General features: G+C 46.4%; 1 protein-coding gene across 1 annotated transcript; it reads right to left on the minus strand.

Moving 5' to 3' along the window:
• Positions 1-4,113: 4,113 nt before the first annotated feature.
• Rest (RE1 silencing transcription factor) lies at positions 4,114-24,108 on the minus strand. The gene is made up of 4 exons (XM_028780825.1): positions 23,817-24,108; positions 20,850-21,753; positions 14,821-14,904; positions 4,114-9,945 (listed from the first exon to the last, which is right to left on the minus strand). Exons 2-4 carry the CDS (start codon positions 21,742-21,744, stop codon positions 7,610-7,612), a joined length of 3,315 nt encoding a protein of 1,104 aa, XP_028636658.1. The 5' UTR covers positions 21,745-21,753; positions 23,817-24,108; the 3' UTR covers positions 4,114-7,609.
• Positions 24,109-24,202: the final 94 nt, after the last annotated feature.

The following is a 24,202-nucleotide window of genomic DNA, read 5'->3' on the forward strand; positions in this document are numbered from 1 at the left end:
GGGACTACACAGAGAAACCGTGTCTTGAAAAACAAAAAAAAACAAAAAAAAGGAGAGAGAATGTCAACTTGAAGATATGGGCAAAGCTTCAAACTACCATGTCCACCGTCAGTCAGACCCATTGCTTGTGCACTGTGGTAATCTGAATAAGATGTCCCCTCCAGTCTCTTGCCATTTCAATGCTTGGTCCCCAGTTGGTGGCTCTATGGTAAGGCACTGGAGTGATCTTGTTGGAAGAAGTATGTCACTGAGTGTTTTAAAAGCTTCAAGGCAGCCCCCGCTTCGTTTGCCGTTTTGGCTTCTGCTTGGAGATGTGTGCTCCAGCTGGTTCCTGCCACCACGCGTGGTATCTGCTACCCATCTTGTCTTCTTATGGCAGTAGACTCTTGATCCCTCTGGAACCTGAAGCCCAGATAAACCCTTCTATAGATTCCCTGGGTGGTGGTGTTTTATTACAGCAGAAAAGTACAGGGGCAAATGTTCAGAAAATGTACATTTTCATTTTCAGTGTTTACTCATCCTGAGTCCAAGTGCTGCCAACCTCCGTATTTGTTTATATTCTTTGCCATACTTACTTCCTGGGACAGCAAGACAGAATCAAAAGACCAGTTATGATTCTGTGTGCCTGGCTCCCGATCACAAATACGCCTTAAAACCTGGAGATGGCCATGGGCTTCCTGCAAATGTCTACCTTGGGCCAGGAAGTTCTCACTGAGCAGGCTCCCAATGCCCAAGCAGAGGCAAGCTCTCCTCATGGCCATGGTTTCTTTCCCAGTTGACTCCTGTGTTAACAACAGAACCATGTCCAATTCTTTCTTGGCTACTGTCCTCCCGGCAGAACTGTCTTACCTGTCAAAGCATAATGCTTAAACATCAGGAACACAGCTGCAGACTGCTGTGAATAGGAAAAACACTACCTGCTCTAAATGTCTCTCGTGTTCTGCCCCACTGTCCTAAGTGGGGCCTGATAACTGAACGTCCTACAGATACGCACCTTGCCTTTTCCCTGCAGAGCAAAGGATTAGGTAATGTTCCTAAATTGTCCAGATTCTCTTCAGAATGACTCTTGCTTGAATCCCTGTTTCAAAAGCTTCCTTTGGGGCTAGAGAGAGAGCTCAGTGGTTGAGAGCACTGACAGCTCTTCCAGAGGTCCTGAGTTCAATTCCCAGCAACTACATGGTGGCTCACAACATCAATGATGGGATCCAATGCCCTCTTCTGGTGTGTCTGAAGACAGCTACAGTGTACTCATATACGATCTATCGATAGATAGATAGATAGACAGACAGACAGACAAGAAACTGAGGAGGGACTTGCCATCAACACTCAGCAAAACCATGGAGCCTGTTTCAAGCCGGCTCAGTATGTGTAGCTCTGTAGCCATCAGAGGAGTTTTCACTTATGTGGTAGACATTGTATCTGTGAGTGGATGCCACAAGCATGCTGCAGTGCCAGTGAAGGACAGAACAGATCCCTTGGAACTCTGGACATGAGTGACACAAGAAGGACCTTCCAAAAGAGTAGCAAGTGTTCTTGTCTGATGAGCACACTCTCCAGCACATTAGATTTTTAGATTCCAAGCTTTATTTTGGTGGGTACGGTGGCACGTTTAACCCTAATGCTACAGAAGCAGGGGCAGGCAGAGTTCAAAGCCAGCCAGAGCTACATACTGAGACTCAAAAAGAAATGTAAGTATGAGTGGGCCCACCACACCTGTACCCTAAGCCCTTAGTCATTAGCTGCCACACAGGTGCCAGCTGATCCTGGATCCTCAGAGTGAGTGCTCTTAGCTGTTGTGCCATCTCTCTAGCACTGTTCCTAAGGTGTTTCTGTGGTATACATGTGGGTGCACAGACCTCGACGACCAGCAGCTGCTGTTGGATGCCCCACCCCTATCATTTTTTGTGTGTGTGTACACACATGCGACAAGGAAACTGGCAGTTGGGGGACAGACTGCAAGCAATGAGTTCTTACCATGTTGAGTCAGTCCTGGCATCTAACTCGGACCGTTGTGCTTGGCAGCAGTAGCCCTTAGAAATTATGCAACTATAGCTTAATTTCTCATACAGCTCTACCCTGGGCATACTCAGCTTTGTATGCTGTGCAGAATCCACATCTTCGGCAAGGCAACCCAAAACCTAAGCAAGTGTCCCTGTGTGACTCCCCCAACCCCCACACCTGCTCCCTCTTGCCACCTTAGGGACCAGTAATTGCTGCTAGTGCTTTCTTTCCTGCTTGCTGGAAGTTTCCTTATTAGAGAGCTTGCCAAGTACCACGGACAGAGCACAACATGGCGGCTGAGATCCTGACAGTCCTGGTCACATTAGATACATAGAAAATGGGAGATGGAAAAATCCAAAGAAGACTCCACTAAGAGCCAGGACTGAGTTGGCATCGTGTCTAACCCCTGCTGCAGCCTCCTGACTACTGAGAAGACAGGTAGGCAGCACCTTGCCCTACAGAATCTGAGACTGTTACTCATCTGTTCACCTGGAACTCAGAAAGTACCCAACTGTGTGTGTGCTTGGCTTGTTTAAATGACTGGTTCTACTTTTGTAGCACACAACCAGCTTCTTGTCCCTTGTAACTTGCACTAAGGAAAAAAAAGAAGTCATTGTATTTTATTGTTAATAAGGAGTCATTCAGGAGGTCATGAATTCATCCCTAATATAATAACCCTTCTTTCTCATGCTGTCGGGTCTCAGATTACTGACTGGACTGAGATAAATGCCATCATTTTTCCCCATCAGTGTTTTTCCAACTCTCTCCCCTCTTCGCTACAGACAGCAGCTAGGCCCTCTTTAACATACGACTACACTGTCACATGGAGTCACAACCATCAGACACAGGATGGTAAATACTAAATCCTAACCTTTTCTTTTCAACCCCATTAAAGATCTTAAAATAGCGGTTCAGTGAACACTTGTAACTCATCTTGACTTCGGCAAAGTTTTTCCTAATGGCAATCCATCTGCTCATCTCAGCTACCACAAAAGAAGTGTACTTTGAGGGTAGGCTACTAAACTGAGTGGGTAGGAGCCATTGAGCAAAATGGAATAGTTGAGTTCCTCCCTAGCCTCTACCTCCCCAAAGACAGCACACTTGGAGAAGCCTTGGGATGCTACCCACTGTGATGCTATATATTCCTTGGTGAAGGGGACATGAAGTGACCGAATGGTATAAAGAACTTACCCATGTTTCCTTAGGAAATTCTAAGCTACATAGAATTCAGCCAAAGCAGCCCTGCCTCACAGGCAAGTTCAAAGTCGGTGACAATGGCTGCTCACAGCTGCCCGTTAGGTCCATTCTCTTATCAAATGGAGGATGCTCATCCAAGCAGCTCAGAAGGCTAGGCTGGACAACAGCCACTCATTAAACCCCCGTCTCATCAGTGGTTTTTTTTCTGCCTCCCTGGCAGGATGACTCTGGATAACAGACTCCAGATTAAATATGACAGTATCTATACATTGTAAACTTCCCTCATTTATAAAAAAACAACCAAGTTTGTACTTCCTGTCTCCGTAAAACATGTTTAACTGCACAAACATCTGGGACCTAAAAGACTTGCAGATGAAAGCACACGTAAACAGCAACATTGTAGCTTAAACTTACTTATCATCTCTGTTCAGTATCAGTTCTTTTTTGTTGTTGTTGTTGTTGTTTTTCAAGACAGGGTTTCTCTGTGTAGCCCTGGCTGTCCTGGAACTCACTCTGTAGACCAGGCTGGCCTTGAACTCAGAAATCCACCTGCCTCTGCCTCCCAAGTGCTGGGATTAAAGGCGTGCGCAGGTATCGGTAGCCAGAGCCGGGTTTGCACTATGATTAGGGAGCGCTTCCTTTATTAATCTTGAAATGTTGCCATCTCACTATGACGGTGTAACAATACTGTGGGTGACACTTAACAGCTTGGTGTCATTCCTCACCCCTAGAGCTGCATGCACGTCCATCTTGACAGCTATTAGAAACTTTACACTGCTGGAGACACAGCTGAGTGACGGAGCCCTTGCCTACCAGGAAGATCTGGGTTTGCTCCTCAGAGCAAAAAAAGAAAAAGGACTACGGTACAATATATTCCCAGTGACACCTTTGATACACCAATAATAAGCAAGAGTCTGATAGTTTTTAGAACTTTATTTCAATGTAACTATATGCATAAGAAATACACTCATATTGGTTAATAGAATGCAATTATGTTTAACTTATCCTACACAATCTTGACCAGAAACTTGGTACATGGTTTACAATTTAAAAAAAAAAATAGTAACAAAAAACAAACTGCAATCTGTTTCATCTCTATCTATTACAAATGTATAAAAAAAAAATCCTCCATCAAATGCTGCTGAAGGCAGCGGAACCTTGAGAAATATACCTTTGGTTTGCCTTAGAAAAGTAACACATATTGCACTGTAAAGGTTTATAAAATTGGCGCAAAACATTGTTGTAATGTCACAATACCAGTTTTAAGAGTTCAGTAACTACTGGGAGGCTATGGGGCAGACACAGAACTGGAGAAGCTGTCACACTCAGCCAGCAGTACACTGGAAATCTACACAATCAGATCATTCGGAACTAAGACTATCAGCTCACCTCATGTGCTCAGTCAACCAGGAAACCCTAGATACACCTTGATTTTTTGCAAAAAAAAAAAAAAAAAAAGTTTCCTCAGCATTTCAGCTTACAAGTAACTGCATGCTAACAGCAAGTCATTTCTTCTGTCATCCACATCCAGAGTGAAGCGGATGAGGTGAGCGTGGGCTTTACTTTGCGTTACTTTACATTTGAAGGAGCCATGTCATGACTTTAAAAGTAAAAAAAGCAAAATGACCATTCTTGGAAGACTAAAGAAAGACAATCTGATAAAGTTTAAAAGTCTCACCAAAGTAATGTAGCTTTTTATGAATTACGCCTCAATTAAAAAAAAAAAATAGCCCCAAAATAAAAAGCAGCTCTGAAAAAGAAAATATAACTTAAAATATCTTGAAAAGACAAGGTGAATACAGGTTCAAAAATAATTAGGATACATTTCTCTAAGGCTACCTAGGATTAGGCTGTAAAGAATTCTACCATTTCAAGTTTACCACTAGGTACTAGATACCAATTTACAATTACATTTTTGTGTTCCTTTATCAAGAGAAAAGTCGACCTTCAGACCTTCGGGGTAGTAATGGGGAAGGGATAGACTAGAAAACAAGATTCAAACAATCCCATGCAAGTGTCACAGTTTTCAAATGGAAGAACTCCCAACTGTACTAGAAGTTTCAATCACTAAGATACTTTCCACTGAAATGATTTTAAGTACAAATACATGGCACCAAGGGTCAGGCCTAATATAGGCCTAAGGACTGAGTCCTTGTTTTCTAAAAGAAAGCCCTCAAAAGTCCCACTCAATTTCAGGTAACAACCTTTTTAAAGACTAATTTAATGAGGTTTTCATTTCCCTTGTATTTTTGTGGTTTTTACTTCTACTCTTAAAGACTAGATTAAAACTTAGTCAATCCCCAGAAGGCATTGTTTTCCTTTGCAACAAAGAATCCACAAAGACCTCTTAAGAACAGCCCAGCTCCCAGCTTCCAACGTGTGCTTGCGGGAAGCATCTTTTTCAACATCTTGAAAAGGTAATGTAAGCAAAATCTGCTCATGAACATTAAAACTAGTTGTTAGAAAGACTTAACTAGCTTTATAATTTAAATTTAAAACATAAATACTTGCAGTCTGACCTGCACTACAATGATTGTCGGAGCCTAGAATTCAACATTTACCAAGTCTCATGCACACACAAAAAACACACACCGTTATCACACAACTTGTGTCTTGAGAAAATCTTCTGCTTTTTAAATCTTTGGCCTCCCAGTCAATTCCAACTTAACTAAAACCAACTTTAACTAAAACTTCACTCAGAATCTCACCAAGCTCTTCACCCACACGTTAATGCTTGTAAAGTCTTTCATGAACTGTCAAAATCTGAAGCCTGCTCAGAGATCGCCAGGGTAAAATAAATGAGATACACAGAGGTTATTATTCCATCAAAAAAATGTCACATATCCCTACTGGGATCATACTTAATTTACTACTACCAGTAAGAAAAGTCCATGTTGGGCTCTTTCATCCTCTGGAGAACACAGAGAACCGGTTCTGGAGTACATACAGTTTCTCATAGTGTCCCCAGAAGAACACCAGGACAGGTACAATTCACTTAAGGCCTCTCCTGTACAGAGGCTGTCTCACAGGGACAGCGAGGACACCCACTAGTTTGTGGAGATCCCTGAGAAAATGTGATGCTTAGAATCTGGACTGTACTTAGTCAACATCAGCCTTCTCAGTACTCACTGGAAGCAGCAGCAGCTGCTGGCTGGAACACAGCACTTTCAACTAGACTAGTCATGTGACCACAATGGCTTTCTCACAACGGATAGTCTACAGTCTGAAGGACAATTACATCTCACGGCAGGTTTGCTGCTTCCAAGTACCACTTGGAGTTCTCTACTCAGTAGAGTAGCCACCCCACCATCAACCATCTACTGAAGCTAACTCCTCAAAGGAAGATCACTCGGTAATAAGCCAGAAACAGCAAAGTAACTCGGCTGGCTGATTTTTGAGACAAATTTTGTTCAATACGCATTTAGTGGCTTACTGAAAAAAAAATCAGACTGGAAAGCTGTGGAATTACACATATCCTCACCATTCAAAATAACTTATATGCAACTAATTCCGGCATAGGTAAGAGGTGAAATTTAAAATAAAAAATAATAATAAAGCAAAACAAAAACCCAAACAATGGATTGAACCTGCATGTTCCATTGCTTATAAACTTGCACACACTGTTGTTCTGCAAAAAAAAGACTATTGCAGCAAAGAAAAGGAAAATGGCTCTTTGCAAACAAGCCTAAAAGTATCCCTCCAAAAAGGGAAAAAAACAAAAAGCATGCATATATACCTACAGAGTGTTCCTATTTACACACCCCTGTTTTTTTTTGGGGGGGGGGAGATTAACTGCATAGGTTAAAGAAACAAGAACCATGTGCAACATCTTAAGCCAGAAAAGCACCAAAATAAAAAATACCAAAAATCACTTTTTATAACGATTAACATATAAACACAAAATATTGATAGCAAGCTAGGAAGCAATTACCTGGACAGATACAATGTCCAATGTTGAGAATTTCTCTCCAATTTAAATCTCTTTTTTCATCTCTAAAGAAACTGTAAAGTGCTAACTTTATTTATATAAAGCAGGCAAATTCAAGTAATTTACTAAGCCAATTTTTATCAATCTAAAGAAGGAACTAAAAATTAGGAACTACAGTAAAAAGAACAGAAAACCTGACAGGTTGTAGCAGACGACGCAAGTGGCCTGTTCCACCATCTTAGCCTTCTCCTTTCGCCTGACTGCATGAGCTAGTTTCGTATCTGTTTTCTTACATTAACTCCCTAGGATGTGCTAAGATTTATGCAACAACCACTAAATAGATGGACAAGCCTAAGAAAAACAATGTTTTTACTGAAAACTCAGCACTGGAGACTAATTAAAGCAAGCTTGCGTTTGTCTACAGTCAAATGAAAATTAGAGGCATGCTTACAAAGTCCACACTGTGCTTCTCCTGAGGCTCAGCTACTCCTGCTCCTCCTGCTCGTCCTGCTCCTCAGCTGCTTCTTCAAGGAAGTACACATTCACCAAATGGCGGTTGAGGTGTTTGCTGTAATCTTTTTCCTTTCTAAAAGAACGATCACAGAAAATACAAACAAACTCTCCCTCAGTTACCTTAACAGCCAACCCTGCCTTTCCATTTTTTGATGTAGTTTCTTGTGGCGCCCGCCGAGCCCCGTGCAATCCTGAGTCATCACTCCCCTCTGACATGTTGTCGCTCAGGTCGCTTCCATCATGGCTGTGGATACCTTCATCTTCATCAATTTCCTGAGACTCGTTCTCAGCCAAAGTGATAGGAGGGGAAGCCATTACGGCCGGTGACGCTGCTCCACAGTCCACTGTTGGGGTGAGAGGTGACACTGGCTCTACTAAGTCTTTCACGGGGACACTGTCTGTCTTCTGCTCAGTGTCCACTTCCATTTCACAGGCCCCAGTGGAGCCAGTCTGACCCTTGCTGTGCAACGTTTCACCATCTAGCACATCTGGGTTTTGTTCAGAGGATGAAGCACTGGTAGACACCTTGGGAGCAGCAAGCTCGGCTAGACTCTCGCCGGCTTCCTCTGTCCCTACTTTCTTGAAAGGGGCTACTTTATTTCCTTCCCCTTCAGAGACCATGTCCTGGTCCTGGGGTATCTCGTCTCTTGCGTTTCCCTTTGGCGGTGGTGACCGCGGGGCTGGGAGGTCCTGTGCACTCTTGCTTTCCCTCAGAAGCTTGCTGTCTCTCACAGGCACTAGGCCGACTTCAATAAGGACCTGCTCCTGCCGCGCCATCTCACTCAGCATGCTCCACTTCTCCTTTGCACTGTCTTTTCGGGGAGACGACCTTTTGGTTGGCTTGACTTGAGGTGGCTCCGAGACAGGAGGGGACTCCTCCTGAACAGATCCCATCTGAGTAGGAACTGTCTGAGCAGCCTTTGTCTGAGCATGCTCCATAGAAGGCAGCTCTTTCTGACAATCCTCCATAGGCGGTGGCTCCACCTGAGGTGGCTCCACGGGAGGGGGAGGCTCCATATCGGGAGGTGGTTCCATCTGAGAAGGCTCCATATTGGGAGGTGGTTCCATCTGGGAAGGCTCCATATTGGGAGGTGGTTCCATCTGAGAAGGCTCCATATTGGGAGGTGGTTCCATCTGGGAAGGCTCCACGGGAGGAGGCGGCTCCATTTCAGCAAGCTCCATGGGAGCGGGAGGCTCCCTCTGGGGAGACTCCTGGCAGGAAGGTGGGTCTACCTGGGGAGGCTCCACAGGAGGAGATGGCTCCATGTGAGCAGGCTCCCCGGGAAGAGGCTGTTCCACCTGAGGACGCCCTGTCTGGAAAACCTCAATCTGGGCAGGCTCTGTCTCAGCAATATCCATGGGAGAAGGAAGCCCTGTCTGAGTAGATTCTGACAGGGTGACCACTGCCTGAGAGGGTGCAGGAACTGAAGACACCCCAACTTGAGCCAACTCAGAGGAAAGAGGTTCTGTCTGCCCCACCCCATTCCGAGCAAGTTTGCCACCCTTTTTACTTGTCTTAGTCTTGAGCGGTGTCTTCTTTGCACCTTTCTTAACAGAAGTGCTTGGCTTTTTGTCCCCCTTTCTCTCCTCCACTTTGCTGCCTCCCTTTGGCACTTCGGTACTGTTTTTGGATTTGTTCTCTGTCTTTTTCTTTTTTGTCACTGGTCCCTCATTCACAGGCTCATCTGAGGAATGGGCCTCGGCATCCATCTTTCTTTTGTTTTTCTTGGCTTTACAGGACTTTTCTGGGTTGTTTCCTGTTTGTCCATCTGGGTGTTTCACCTCTGCTGCTTTAGTCTCTGCTGCTGACTTCCGAGTTCTAGTAGTTATCTGGACCACCGAGTCATTGCTACAAGGCTTCTTCTCTTTTGAAACATCTTTCCCCACGATTTTCATGGGTTTCTCATTTTTCTTCCCAGACACATCGCCCTTTGTTTTTGTTTGTTCAGTCTCTGTCTTCTCGGTGACAGTGTTAAGCAGGTCAGCCTCCCTCTTTTTGGTTTTCTTTAGCTTCACTTTGGAGACGTCCATCGTTTTGCTGGGACAGGTGGGATGCTTAGATTTGAAATGATACTGTAGGTTACACTTCTTGGAAGCTGCGTAGTCACACACGGGGCAGTTGAACTGCCGTGGGTTAACATGCAGCTCGACATGTTTTTTGAAGTTGCTTCTATCTGCTGTTTTGTAGTCACAGTGAGGGCAATTAAGAGGTTTCGGCCCGTTGTGAACCTGTCTTGCATGTCGGGTCACTTCATGCTGATTAGAGGCCACATAATTGCACTGATCACATTTAAATGGCTTCTCACCTAATGGTAAAGAAGAGATGTCAGAAGTGAAAGACACAAGTCAACATTAAAACATCCTCAGGAGTCATGAACGTAAACTAGCCACCAAGAGCACTCGCTGGAAAGACTCCATCATGCAACTTATACTCCCATATTTATTTGTATAACTTTTCTCTATCTGGGATGGAGGCTTGAGTTTCAAAATCAATTGGAAGAATAATCAACACTATCTTCACAACAGTTTACAGAGTCAGCTCTTTGGCTCTACTACAGACCAGGCTCCAAGGGGAAGCAGAAGGGCTGGTGGCCAGAGAGCCCCTGATGCTGACTGTGGGACAAAGCCACTCAGAGAGAAAAATGCTTTTGCTTTTTTGTTCCTCACCCTCTAGTATTCTCTTAACCAAAAGCAGAATGTAACACAATAGAACACACTTGGTGTCTGTAAGGTGACCCTGGGAGTGGAGTTTTGGTCACAGGCTAGGTCTGTTTTAAGGCTCTGCCTTGGCTAGAGCGAATAAGTCTAACCTTCACCTATCACCTCAAGGTGAGCAAAGCTGCACAAGGCAAGCTTCTCTAATAGCAGAGTGACGATTTTAAAGATAAAAAAACAAGGCTGAAGTCAACTAGAAAACTGTATCATTTTTTTTCAATCTCAACTTCTCTATAAAAAAAAAAGAGCAAAGACACTAACTAAATTTGAGTGGTTGCATACAAATAGATACGGTGTGTAACACAAGCAGACAGCCACAATCACAGACACAAATAAAACCAGGCCCCACCCACCCAAAATTAAAAGCATTAAAAAAATTCTACCTGAATACATACCCAACTAGATCACACTCTAGTAAATATTACCAATTGGTATCCATACCCCACGGGTCCAATGGAAAGCATAGTAGAGAAATGGAAATTGACATTGATGAAAATTAATCTTTCAAACATCTTCATTATTATCCAAGTTTTCCATAAGCAAAATTAGACATAAAGCTTAACTATGGCGACATTATAGATTACACCATTAGAAATGTCTGTTGAAAGAATTCCTACGCCCCCTCAAAGCCTATTCAGGTGTATCAAATTAGGTAAGCAGGTACACCAAACAAATTCTTGCCATGTTAAATTAAGAGTTTCAGCTAAGCGGTACTTGTAATCCCTACAATCCCTGCTACTCAAGAGGCTGGGACAAGAGGACCACTGGATTGAAGGCCAATATAGGCACAGTAACAAGAGCCTCTCAAAATGTGGAGGGGGAAAAACAGGCCTAAGAATCTAAGTCAGCGGGAAGCGCCGGCCTGGTGAGCACAGGGCCCTAGACTTGACTGAGTCTGCAGAAAGGTGTGGCTGGTTTCCACAGCACACGCATCCCTCCACACTGGCTACAGAGTCCTTGGCAGTAAGGCTCTAAATACAAACAAACATTTGCTTAACATATATAGACAGACTGGATGCAGACTGGTGGCCTAGAGGTTAAACGTCATCTCTACAGTTAAAACAAACTCTCAGGAAAAGCAACTGCAATCTACAACTGCTTCTTCTGAGACCTCGAGGAAGACAGAGTCTTGCAAGCAGTCATCTGATGAATGTGAACGAGGTAACAAAGGAAGCTGGCAGTGTGCAGGGCCTGTAAGTGCTCACTGAAAAAGTCTGGGCAAAAGACAGTGCAGGCCAGGCCTGGTGGTACCTGTCTAGCACACTGTCAGTCAGTCTGGGGTCACTTCCTTTCTTCAAGGTCACTTTTAGGTACATTAAAAGAGGCCAGCCTGAGACTATCTCCAAAACAAAACACCAAGCCTTAGCTCCAATCCTCAGGCCCACGTGAAACCCAGCAGGGTGGCACACACCTGTAATGCCAGCACTCTTCAACACAGTTCTTTAAAAAAAATAAAAATGGAGACGGCAGATGGCCCCTTGGGTAAGCTACTTCTCGCCAAGCTTCAGAGCTTGGTGGACAAGGCTCACAGTGGAGGCAGAGCTGTCCCAATACACAAGGACAGCTCTATACACAAGCGTGGAAGCACAGCCACACATACACAATCAATTAAATTTGATTTTAAAATTTGGTACTGCAGTTCCAGGACGGCCAGACCTACACAAAGAAAGCCTGTCTTGAAAAAAATAAGTAGTGTAAATCTGATCAAGAGCCAGTCCCTGGGGAGGTCATAGGCCCTAGGTGTGTGCATCCTTCTATTGTTTTATGTAATAGTCATGTCGCAAACTGCCTTCTTAATATTAGTATCTATATCTATAGAGTTAGCCAAGATTCTTACTGCAGCTGCAGAGGTTAATTCAGAGACTTACATCTGGCCAGAGTATGATGATGACACACTGGGCCCTAAATAAGACATCTATGTTACACAATCCAAAGCTCAGAGAACATCACAGAAAGGGGGAAAGATGGAATGTTGGTAAAAATCGGGAATGAAATCCTAACTTCTCATTTTGAGAGACTCAAAGGTAAGAAGGTAATCACGGTCTTCAGGGACAGGTTCCTGATTCTCTCAAGCAGCAAGCAGTTAGCACACATGCCCTACAGACTGTGTGTTCTGAATCTGCATAGAGATCAAGTCAGTCACAGCCAAAAAGGCTCTGGCCTCAAGAGATGCCAGGCTAACCTTCATTTATTTTTAGTCCCTTAGATCTTAAGGCTACCCTCACCACGCTGCCTGCGATCGTTCAGTATTATGGCTTAGGCCGGCTTGAGTTTTCAACCCTCTTCCTGCCTCGACCCTCAAGCGGCAGGCTACAGTGCACCAGCATGTCGGCACCATTTGAGTTTCTATCTATGTATGTTTGTGATGGGGCAATAGGATAGGGCAGGTCAGATAGGGAGGTCAGAGCCAACCTGACAGGAGTTGGTTCTTTCCCCTACCACGTGGGTCTGGGGAACTGAACTTGACAGCAAGCATCCTTTGTTAAGCCACGTAGAAAGCATCGTTATATACTTATATACTTTTTTAAAGATTTACTTATTATTTGTATGGGGGGGGGTTCCTGCATAAGTTTCTATACATCAGGCACACGAAGATGCCCCCAGATGTAAGCTTAAATTTTTTGCAGTCTACTTTTATTAAGAGTTCCACCTCTGCTCTAGCCCACCTCCCAGCCACGGTGGTGGAAAAGAGACGTTATCAGGATGTGGGGGAAGTGGACCTGTTCAGCAGTAGTTCTTTGGGGGCGAGCTAAATCTCTGATAGCAGTCCAGACCTCTAGCAAACACCAAATACAACTTCTCAGCAGCTCCAGACCAGAACACACGAACCACCATGAACCAGCAGCTGCTGCCCAGTCCTGAAGGAACCGTCAGGCTCCAAGCGGCCAAGTGAGGCCTCGAAGTCAGCAAGCTGCCTCCGAACTTCATGAACAGTTCTCAGGTAAGCTTCCCTCACTGGGAGCATTTGGAGCAAACCAATGCTCAGTCTCCCACAGCTGTGGGGTCACATCCATCACTCCTAGGTCAGAAGGCATCAGGTTCCCTGAAAACGCAACTGTAGGCAATCATGAGCTACCTTACCGGAGTGCTGGAAACTGAACACAAGCCCTCTACAAGAACAGTTAAGGCCTCCTGTGCTGAAGCGTCTATCCACCACCCACCCACCCCCAATCTTCCTTCTATGTCCTGAGAACAGGGACCACTGGGAGCACTGACTGAGACTATCCCAGCCGCCATATGACTGTGAACTTGTTAAGTCAGTGAACTGGATCACTTTCTTTACATTTCTTTTGCACGCTGGTCCCCCAGTGCCACTGAACTGGGTACTAGTTCACGACTAGCCCTGGCAACTGGGAGGTGAAGGCAGGGGGTGAAGAGTTTAAAGACATCTTCAGCTATGTATGAAGATAAGAGAATCCAAAGTTTAAGTTCATCTTCAACCTGGGCTACATGAGACCACGTAGAAGAGACAGGAGGGAAGGGGGAGGGGAAGGGAAGGGACCAGCCAGTTATGCTGGCACAAGTAAGTCTTTATTAAAAGCAATAAGGAAACTGAGGTGGGAAGAGAATAAGGGAAGCTTATGTACCATGCGTAATCCATTGTTTCTGTGCGTATGAGGTCTTTTGCCTGAATGTGTCTGTGCACCATACCCATGCAGTACCTACATGGGCCAGAAGGGGCTTCAGATCCCCTGGAACCAGAGTTAAAGATAAACTGTGAATCGCCACTCGGTGCTGCAAATCAAACCCTAGTACTCTGGAAAAGCAACGGACTAATGAGAAATCACTCCAGCCCTAGATAATCATTTTATCACACACACACAATCCAAAAACAATGGGATAAATTCACCTGTGGACTGTGTAGAACTCTCCCAGTTCTAACAAATATTAGGAACCCTTAGGCTGAAGAGATTGCTCAGAAGTTAAGATCTTGCAGAGGACCCAAGTTTAGTTCCCAGCTCGCACGTAATGTCTCCTAACCATCTGTAAACATCTGTAAACAGTTCCCAGGAGATCTGTCACCCTTTTCTGGCCTTCACAGGAACTGCAGCCACATGGTGCACTTACAGGCAAAATACTCACACACTATTAATAAAACTTCAAAAAGAAAAAAAGCCCTCCCAGAAAAGCATGCAAATAAATTCACATCTCTTTTGTTCTAGAGTCTGATCTAAGAGAACGCATATTTACCCTTCCCACTTCCATTATGGCTTTGCTTTTTTAAGGCAGGTCCTGCCTGGCAGAGTGGCACAGGCTTTTAACCATAACACTTCCAGGCAGGGCCAGGTGAATCCAGACAGCAGAGAGGGAAAGGAAAAAAAACAACAACAACAAACCTCCAAAACCAGTAAATCATAAACAACTCAACTTCAGTTCTACAAGAAATTCTTTATAAAGGTAGTTTTCAACAGTGAAATAAAAATGACAATTTCCTGAACTGTTGGCTGTCACCATCTCTTACCAACCTGAATGAGTGCGCATGTGTCGAGTTAGATGAGTCTTCTGAGAACTTGAGTAAGGACAAAGTTCACATTTATAAGGGCGTTCCCCTGCAAAATTAAAATGACAGTGTCAAACATGCTTAATATGTAAAAATAAACCAACAACAATTCTCAGCAGTGTTAACTATCCCCCCCACACACACGTAGGCATTTGAGTGTTTGGAGGATGGTCTGCCTAGGTTTTATTTTGGTTTTTGGAACAGATTCTCCTAGGTAGTCCAGGCTTGCCAAAACACTCCATCCTCCTGTCTCTGCTTGAATACAGGTTTATGTATCTTCAGCTGACTTCCATTTTTTATTTTGAGACAGGGTCTAAAGTGTGCAACAAGCAATGACCTTGTGATCATACTGTCTCAGACTCCTAGTATATACATGGAGGGTCACAGGCGTGTGCCCTGACCAGCAGGTACAGCCCTGGACTGACCCTCCTCCCTTAGCCCCCACCCCACCCCCAGAGCTAGGACTATAAGGTAGGTATGCCACCATAACCATAGCTCAGCAACACTGAGCAAAGTGATTCCTCTCCCATTACTGGCAGAATCAGTCATTTTGTAAGTTTAAACTAGATCTGAGTGGTAGTACACCCCCCGCAAATCCACACACTTGGGTGGGGTGGGGTGGGGGGGAATCTGGAGACATTCTCAGCTAAGAGCTATTATGCAGCACGACCCAAGGGAGAGTTGAAAACAGTGTCAGGGCCAGTGAGATGACTCAGTTAAAAGCAACTTCTGCTCATGCAAAGAATTACAGCTCAGTGCCCAGAAGTCACAATATAGCTCAACCACCCATGATATCAGTTCCAGTCTGATGCCCTCTTCTGGCTTCCTAGGGCACCAGACACCCAGATGTTTCTTCTACGCTAGAATGTCAAGGATAACAGCCGTGACCATACAACACCCTGCATCTCAAGGAGTTACCTTTACATACACAGAATAATAAAACACAGAATGATGTACCGTTAGACAGTGTACAGAGACCAGCTGAGGGCACCAGGGACGAAGCACTAACAAAAGCATTTTATCTGGAGACAGGGCTCAGTCACCCAGGTGGCCTCTCATTCATTCTGAGGCCAAGACAGGCCTTGATCTCATCATCTGCCGGCCTCGCTTCATTTACAGGCCTGCACCCCCAGCCCAGCTGCGCTAAGAACACGCAGGGATGTCAAGGCTGCCAGCAGGCAAAACTGGCACTGGGCCTTGCCAAACATGTCAACCTGAGTTCCACATTAATGAAAGATGACTTGAGTTCCACGACTCAAAGACGGAAGGAACTGACAGATATTAATGCCCAAAGTGCAGAAACAACCCGAACACTCAAACACATGACAGAGAGATGCATCACTACATTCCTACACTCAGAAATGAAGAAAATAGTCTGGAGACGTAGCTCAGCAGCAGAGCATGTTCAGAAGACTGGAAGCTTTGGGTTATCACCAGCTCTGCTTAGAGAGATGGGTGTGGCATCTCCACCTTTAACACCGGATCTCGGGGAGTACCAGGCATATGCAGAGAAACCCTGTATCCTCCCTAACAACAACAACAACAACGGGTAGCTAAAGGCTCAAAGTTATATAATTGAGTGTCACCCCCCCCCCATGTAAAACAATCATTAAAACGAGTGTGCTCACATGATACTCTCAGTACCCAGGAGCTAAAGTAGGAACATCTGGAATTCAAGTTCCACCTGAGGTGTACATCGAGATCCTATTTAAAGGGGGCGGGGCACTGGAGATGACTCAGCAGTTAAAAACACCGTGTCCTTCCAGAGGATGAGTTTGTTGGGTTCCCAATACCCATGTCACTGGCACCTGTAATCTCAGCTCTAAGGGATACTATGTTCTTATGGCCTCCACAGACACCCATACACCTGTAACACACTCACAAAGAAGAAAAATAAAAATGAATCCTTTAAAGGAAGTCGGGGCGGAGGTGAGACAGAGGTCTTCCATTAAGAGAGCTCACAATGCTTCCAAGACCAAATTCAGCTCCTAGCACCCACAGCAGGAGGCTCACAATTGCCTGTAACTATGGCTCCCTGGGTTCCAGCACCCACAGCAGGTGGCTCACAACTGCCGGTAACTCAGGCTCCCTGGGCTCCAACACCTCTGGCCCTAAGGCGCCTGCACTGATAAGCAAGCACTCAAGGAAAAAACTTTTTAAAAGGTGTGCGTAGTGCCACTGTCCTTAAATCCTTAGCACTGGGGAGGCAGAGGCAGGTGGGTCTCTGCAGTTCCCCCCCAGCCTGTTTACACAGCAAGTTCCAGAACAGCTGGGGATACAAAAAGAAACACTGTCTCAAACAAGCTAAAATTATACAAAACAAAGAATGATTCTGTGGGGGAACCCAACACTTTTTCCTTCCTAGGAAATAACACTAGTGTCTCCACTCCCACAGGCTCTTAGTTAAAATCTTTGTTGTTTGGTTGTTTTTCAAAACTGGGCCTTACCATGTAGCTCTTGCTAACACCCCCCCACCCCCCAATAGAGGAGGCCTGCACAGGCTTCTGAAGTGCTAGGATAAGAGTGCAGGCTACTACACTAGCTTAAAATAAAATACTTTAAAAAAAAAAAACTTGGCTTTTTTTCCTATTAGAACTATTCTTCAATCAACAAATGAAATTTATTGTTGAAAATACTTTAGCTCTTTAGTAAGGTTTTTTTTTCCCTTCTTGGGTCTGAGACAGAGCTTCATTGTGAAGCCCAGGTTGACCTTGAACTAACGATCCCCTAGATCCCCTAGCCTCCGCTTCTGGAAAAAAGAGGAACCCACCTCATGCTGTTCTGCAGACCTCTTAAAGGCCTCAGCAACCTAACAGTTCTGAATGTGTATACATACATTCTTGGCTAATAAATAAAATTACTGAGGCACAGTAGTCCTGCAGTGCCCACAGACCCTACATCCTGTCTAGCATGGTCGTAGGAGAACCAGCAGGGCTGTCACAACGAACCACGGTTTTTACAGTGAACCAGTTATTACCTCAATGTCTATTTACTCTCTACCGTTTTTGTTTGTGGCCAGGTCTCATTATGTCATCTGGCTAACTTGCAGCTACATATATAGATAAGGAGACAGACAGACAGACAGACAGACCCTCAAAGTTGCAGCTCCCTACTTGCCTCTGCCTCCAAATGCTGGATTTAATTCTCACCACCACACCAAAGATTTTAAGTTTTTAATTTTTTTTTTTTCAAATTTTTTAGACAGGGTCTTACTATGTATATGTAGGCCTGGCTGACCTGAAAGAAAACTATGTCAAGACCAGGCTGGCTCCAGCTGGGTGGGTGTTGTGATACACACCTTTAACCACAGCACCCCTAAAGCAGAGGCAGGTGGATCTCTGAGTTCCAGGCCAGCCTGGTCTACAGAGAGAATCCAGGACAGCCAGGGCTACACAGAGAAACCCTGTATCAAAAAACTCTTTATTAAAAAAAAAAAAAAAAAAAAACTGGTTTCAAACCTAGGTATCTGTCTGCTTCTGCTGGGATTGAAGCCAGACTGCTTCACCATGTCTGGTTTTGGTTTTTCCTGGGTTCTATGTGTCTATGTGTGGGTCCACACGGGTACCTGCTGAGACCAGGCAGCTCTAAGCCTCGGGTGTTGGGAAATGAATTCAGGTCGTCTACACAAGCAGCACGCTATCATGATCTAAAGTTTAAGGCAAGTTGTTAGAGCATGGAGATTATACAGTATCTGGATAAGACAACATAGGTGACATCAGTTTTAGTCTAACAACTGGCTGGTACAATCTGGTCACCATAGGGTAAGATTCAAGCAGCAATCCCTCCATAAACAGTAGGCTTCAAACCAACAGGCAAAAAAATGTTTCTGAAGAACTGAAATTAATTCAAAATCTAAGCCAGGTGTAGTGACACAAGCCTTTGATCCCAGCACTGGGAGAGGGAGACAAGTGGATTTCTGTGAATTCCAGGACAGCCATGACTATATCATCATAATAAAATACAATCTGAGCTGTTTCTGGCAGTCCTGTCTGTAGCCCTGGCTCTCAGTGTGGAGCACTGCTGTAAGGAACTGCAGAGTTTTCACTGCACAAAGTTTCCAGTCTTATGGAAAAATCGGTCCATTTCAGAATCTAAAGCCTTTTAGCACTTCCCTGCATACGTGTTACACATTAGTGTATCTTTAGAGTGGGCTGGATTAGAATGTTTGCTCTTTAGAACAGCAGACTTAAGTTTGTCTTGTCTTATTTTGTCCCCTGTCACCTGAAACCCTATCCTCCAGTCCACCCTACCCAAGGGAGGGTTCCATTTGTGTAGCCCTGGCTGTCCTGGAATTCACTGGGATTCAAGGTATGTACAAGGTATGCAGAGCCACAAACTTGAATTTAAAAAAAACAATCATTTAACAAAATTTCACTTTGAGACCAGAGCAGAATTTCCAACCATTTCTGAAATTGCCCTAAGAACGCTCCCACCCTTTTGCATGTGTGTGAGTGTACATACATACATACATATGCAAAGCACCATTCTAGGGTTGACAAATACATCAACTCTTGACAGAATGAATCAATTATGATAAACTGCCCTATACTATCAAACATTCAACCAAGAAGTAATTCTTCAAGTAAAACTAAGTATACCCATCTCCCCAGCACATACATTTGCTTGTCTTGCTCATCAGAAGGCTGAGGAGGATAGTGAGTTTAGGCTCGCCAGGGTTTGTGGCTCACACCTGTCTTCCTAGACTTGTTAACAAGAACCTCAAGAAGCAAGAATTCAGCAGTCCCCAGCTACTACTGAAACAAACCCTTGTCTTACAAAACAAGGACGGGAGTGGTGACACAGAACTGTAATCTATGCACTCAGGATCCAAAGGCAAAGTTTGGGGCGGAATGATACACTGAGGGAGATCAGACCAGCCAAGGTCATCCATGAATCTCCAGGATAAGCCTTTCTTAGTAGACTCTGGTCAGGACCTCTGGAAGAACAGCCAGTGCTCTTAACCGCTGAGCCATCTCTCCAACCCCCTTGAAACTTTTCTTTCTGGTCTAAGTCTGAGGAGATGGAACATGAAAGCCTCCTCAGACTTATCAAAACCTGTAGGGATGCTGAGAAAAATGCTTCTTGTCTGAAAAGAAGTTCTCCTAGGTATGCTTGCTTGTTCTCTTAGGAAAACGGCTTCAACTGCCAGTGTCTACTCTGGGCTAGGGATTCCTCAATGGTAATGAACACTGGCTGCTCTTGCAGAAGGCCCAGGGATCAGGTTTCCGCACCCACCTATATGTGACTTCCGGGAAATGCGATGCCCTCTGCTGGCCTCTAGAGGCACTGCACGGAGCAGTCATATACAATCAGGCAAACTACTCATACACGTAAAGTAAACGTGAGAGAATGGCTCGGCTCAGCAGAGACAATATGCTCCTCTGGCAGTGATGAGGACACCCCCGTTTTCCACACTAACTTCATAAACCAAACAAAGCGGCACATACCATGCCTGTAATCCTACTGCTTGCAAAGTGGAAGCAGAAATCTCAGAAATTAAGCACCCTCAGCTACAAGATTCCTGAGTTCAAGGCCAATCTGAGCTACTGGAGCTCCTGCTCAGTCAGAGAAGTGGTGGGGCCTCACGAGGTGGAACACAACTTTAATCCTAGTCGGGGGAGGGGCAGGTGGATGTGAATTTGAGAGCAACCACGAATTTCAGGACAGCCTGAGCTAGAGTCTGTTTCAAAAAAAGGATGGGGATACAAAGTGGTTAATCGGTAAGCTTTCTTTTCTAAGCCCTCAATTCCCTTGGGAAACTGTAGCGGATCTTAGATGTGTTCAGTTTACATAACCTGCAAATTGGGCAGTGGTGGCGCTCGCCTTTAATCCCAGCACATGGGAGGCAGAGGCCAGCCTGGTCTACAGAGTGAGTTCCAGGACAGCCAGGGATACACAGAGAAACCTTGTCTCAAAAAAATAAAATAAAAACATTAAAAATAATAATAAAAATAAAAGTCACATTTTAGGAAATAACAATTTAGCCTCTCTTACCTGTATGAGTTCGAACATGTTGAACATAATTATTTTTTCTATCTGAAAAATAGTTGCACTTGCTACAGGTGTAGACCTTCCTGGGAAAATGGTTTCTCAGGTGCTTCCTCCAGTGGTACTCGCTGACTGTGGTGTACGTGCAGATGATACACTTGAAGACCCGCTCGTTACCCCCGGCTCTCAGATGGTGCTTCAGGTGTGCCGTGTAGTGATCGTACCGGTTGGTATTGTAGCCACAGCGATCACAGCGGATGGGGCCCTTGGAGAACTCGCCCTCTTCGGCCGGGGAGGACCCAGATTCCCTGGCTTTGGCCTGTTTCTCTGCACTTTCCTCCACGAAAAACTTCTTAGCGCTGTGAACCCGGATGTGATGTACGAACTGCTCTTCAGACTCGGCCTCGTACTGGCACGGCTTACAACGGAAGGGCTTGGCCTTCAAATTCCTGCATTTGTCCTCCGCCACGGGCGCTTCGGGAGCCGGATCTTTATTTGCGCTGTACACTTCTGGGGCGGCTGATGGTTCAAATACAGGCTGGGGTTCTACAGCACTTAGCTCCAGACTTCCCAGTTCCATGTTTTCCAGACCACTGGGGTCACCTTTTAGTTCAGCCGACTCTTCGAGGCCTTCTCCTTCGCTATCTGAAAAGTTGCTGTCTCCAACTGGCATCAATTCGGCCATCTGTCTCTCTTCACCAACCAGGTAGTCACAGCAGCTGCCGTTCACTTCCCCAGTCAAGGCCACGTTGGCTAACATGATCAGCTGAGGTGCAGCCAGTTCGGCTTTCGAGAGCTCGTGCAAGTCATACATGTCGTTGGGTAAGGCCATGCCCATGTTGCCACTGTTGTTGAAGAGACTTCCTCCCCCAGAAGACTGACCCATCACCTGGGTGGCCATAACTGTACGCTGGATAACGTGTAACAAAAGAAAAAAAAATTAAATAATACCCTCATTACCCAAAGCAAGTATCTTTCCTTCCAATGTAACCGTTAAAAATTCAACAAGCTTCATTAACTTCTAACAACAATGTTAAAATGATTTTCTGGTTGGGTATGGCGGTGTCTGCATGTTAATCTTAGCACTAGGTAGGCTTGGGCAAGGGTGCTGTTCATTTTCAATTCTCTTTACTGCAGTCACAAAAGCGTAGATGAGGAACTGTTCCTCCTACACCCAGAAAAAAAAAAATGCAATTCTTTGACCCATCAGGTCCACGCCGGTATGCAAGTGTGTCAACCTTCTTTCTGGTGGCTAAAATTTTTAATGTTAACTAAAATGACTTTTAATAACCAAAGGACTAAATAGTTAGCCATTGTCTTCTGACTTCTCTTTCAACAGTTCAGTGATCTGAATGAGAACTCAAAAAAAAAAAAGAAAGAAAAAAGAAAAAACCCACAGGCGATTCTGTGCCTCTAATGAGCACATGAAGAAATCTGGAAGACTTCATGAGAGTTCAACTAAATCTAAAAGTAAAAGAATAAGCTGAAAAAGTAACAGATTTTTTTTTGATGACTTAAAGGGGTGGTTACGGATCCCTTCTTCCCAAAAAGGGGAAGTTTTAAAGTCCTTCTTGTTGTTAGAAAACTCCCCTAAGAGTCGTGCTACTCAACACGTCAACCAACTTACGCGCATTGTGGTTGACTTGGCCTACTTGCCTAGAGGAAGCCATTACAGATCACCTTCTTGAAAACAAGTTGAGTTTTTAAATGATCTATCTCAATCTCCAGCCTCAAAGGTAGTAGTCTCCAACTCAGTGTACCCCTTGCAAATTATTAAAGGCAAGATATGCAAACAAAATAAAGTACTAAAAGACAACCTGAAACCGAAAATAAGGAAAGCGGGCCGCTTCACCTAGAGTCTAAACACAAGCTCGCTCAGTTACATGCCCCAACAAAAAGTTGAACCCGAATGCCATCACAGGAAACAGCTCTCCCCTGGTTCAACAGCCCCACGGATTCCACAACGGACCTCAACATCCACTCTAAAGGTCCCCCACGCACCTCAGTCACCACCCTCCAAGCAATCTCCACGTTTCTCGGGCAGACCGTGCAAGCACAGCCCGAGAGCAACGTGTTGCACGGAATTCCTATGTGCCGCTGCCACCAGCGCCGGCCTCGGCGGCGGCATTCCTAACTGAAATAGGCATTCGGCCATTTTCTCAAAATACCAAACACAAAGCAGCTCTTTGCAAACTTGGGCCCTCTTGCTTCCTCTCCGCCACCAACCCGCGGGCGGTGCCTGGGCTCTGTCCTCGCGCGCTGCCCACCACCCTAGAGGCGCCTCTCGGCCGGCCGCGGCCCCGCAGACCCCTCCCCCGCCGCCCGCACTAACCCGGGACCGGGCGGAAAGTTACCTCGCTACCGGCGTCCGATCGGGCCTGTACCGGGGCTCCGCGGCGCCCTCCCGAGGCTGCCGGCCCCCCGGTCCAGTCGAGGGGCCCCACGCGGGCCGCCGCCGCCCCCGCGCCCGGAAGTTTGCGAACTTCGCTCCCCCACCGCCCAGAGGCAGCGCGGGCCGCAGAAATCGCTGTCCAGCCCGCCGGCGGCGCCGCCCGTGCCCCGGGCTGAGTCAAGCGGGGCGGTCGCCTTCCGGCTCTGCTCGGACTGGGGGAGGGGGCGGCGAGCCTGGGACTCCGGCGGGGGCCGGGGGCGGTGGGCCCGAGGCGGATGGAGGGCGGAGGGGGAAGTTTCAGGACCGCGGCCACCAGCAGCGGCGCTCCGGCCTCCGCCGCCCCGAATCCCAACACCGTGCGGAAGAGCCGCCCCGTACTCGGCTAGGGACCAGTGCCCACGCCGCTCCGCACCAGCCCCCGGCCCAGCCCGTGACTCGCTCCGTAACTCGATCCCGCCCCCGTTCGTCCGCCCGCCCGCCCGCCCGCCCGAGCCACAGTATCTGCAGATCAGCCCTGGACAGCGCCTCGCGCCTGCCCGCCGCCCTCCCCCTGTCGTCCTCCCGGGTCCGCGGCGTCCTACCCTCTTAGCTGCGCGGCCACGGACCGCCGCCCCCGCGTCGCCGCCGCTGCTCCAACTCCTTTTCTTTGTTGCTGGACTTTCGGGGGAGGGGAGGGAGAGCGGGGAAAAAAAGTTGGGCGTCGAGGCCCTCGCGACCCGGTGTGCGATCGCGGAGCGGGATCAGACCGCCGGCCCTGGTCCTGCGGTCGCTGCGCTCCCGGCCGCCCGGGTCTGGGGCCCGCGGCCTCGGCGGCGCTCGGTCTGCTGCTGCTGCGCCGCGAGCTCGCGGGAGCCGCACATTCCAGCACAGGACGCTGCGCCGCGCTCCCGGCCCGCGCCGCCGCCGCCGCCCGCCCGCCGGACACGCCCCCTCGCCGTCCGCGCGCGCCCGCCGACACGCCCCCTTC

Source organism: Grammomys surdaster, unplaced genomic scaffold, assembly GCF_004785775.1.
Source record: "Grammomys surdaster isolate TR1022 unplaced genomic scaffold, NIH_TR_1.0 372, whole genome shotgun sequence".
NCBI classification, from domain to species: Eukaryota; Metazoa; Chordata; class Mammalia; order Rodentia; family Muridae; genus Grammomys; species Grammomys surdaster.

Coding starts and splice junctions, on each gene's coding strand:
- Rest (XM_028780825.1), bottom strand. CDS start 21,744: ATGGCCACCCAGGTGATGGGTCAGTCTTCTGGGGGAGGAAGTCTCTTC. Junction 14,905..20,849: donor ACATGTTCGAACTCATACAG/GTAAGAGAGGCT, acceptor TTAATTTTGCAG/GGGAACGCCCTTATAAATGT. Junction 9,946..14,820: donor ACACATGCGCACTCATTCAG/GTTGGTAAGAGA, acceptor CTTTACCATTAG/GTGAGAAGCCATTTAAATGT.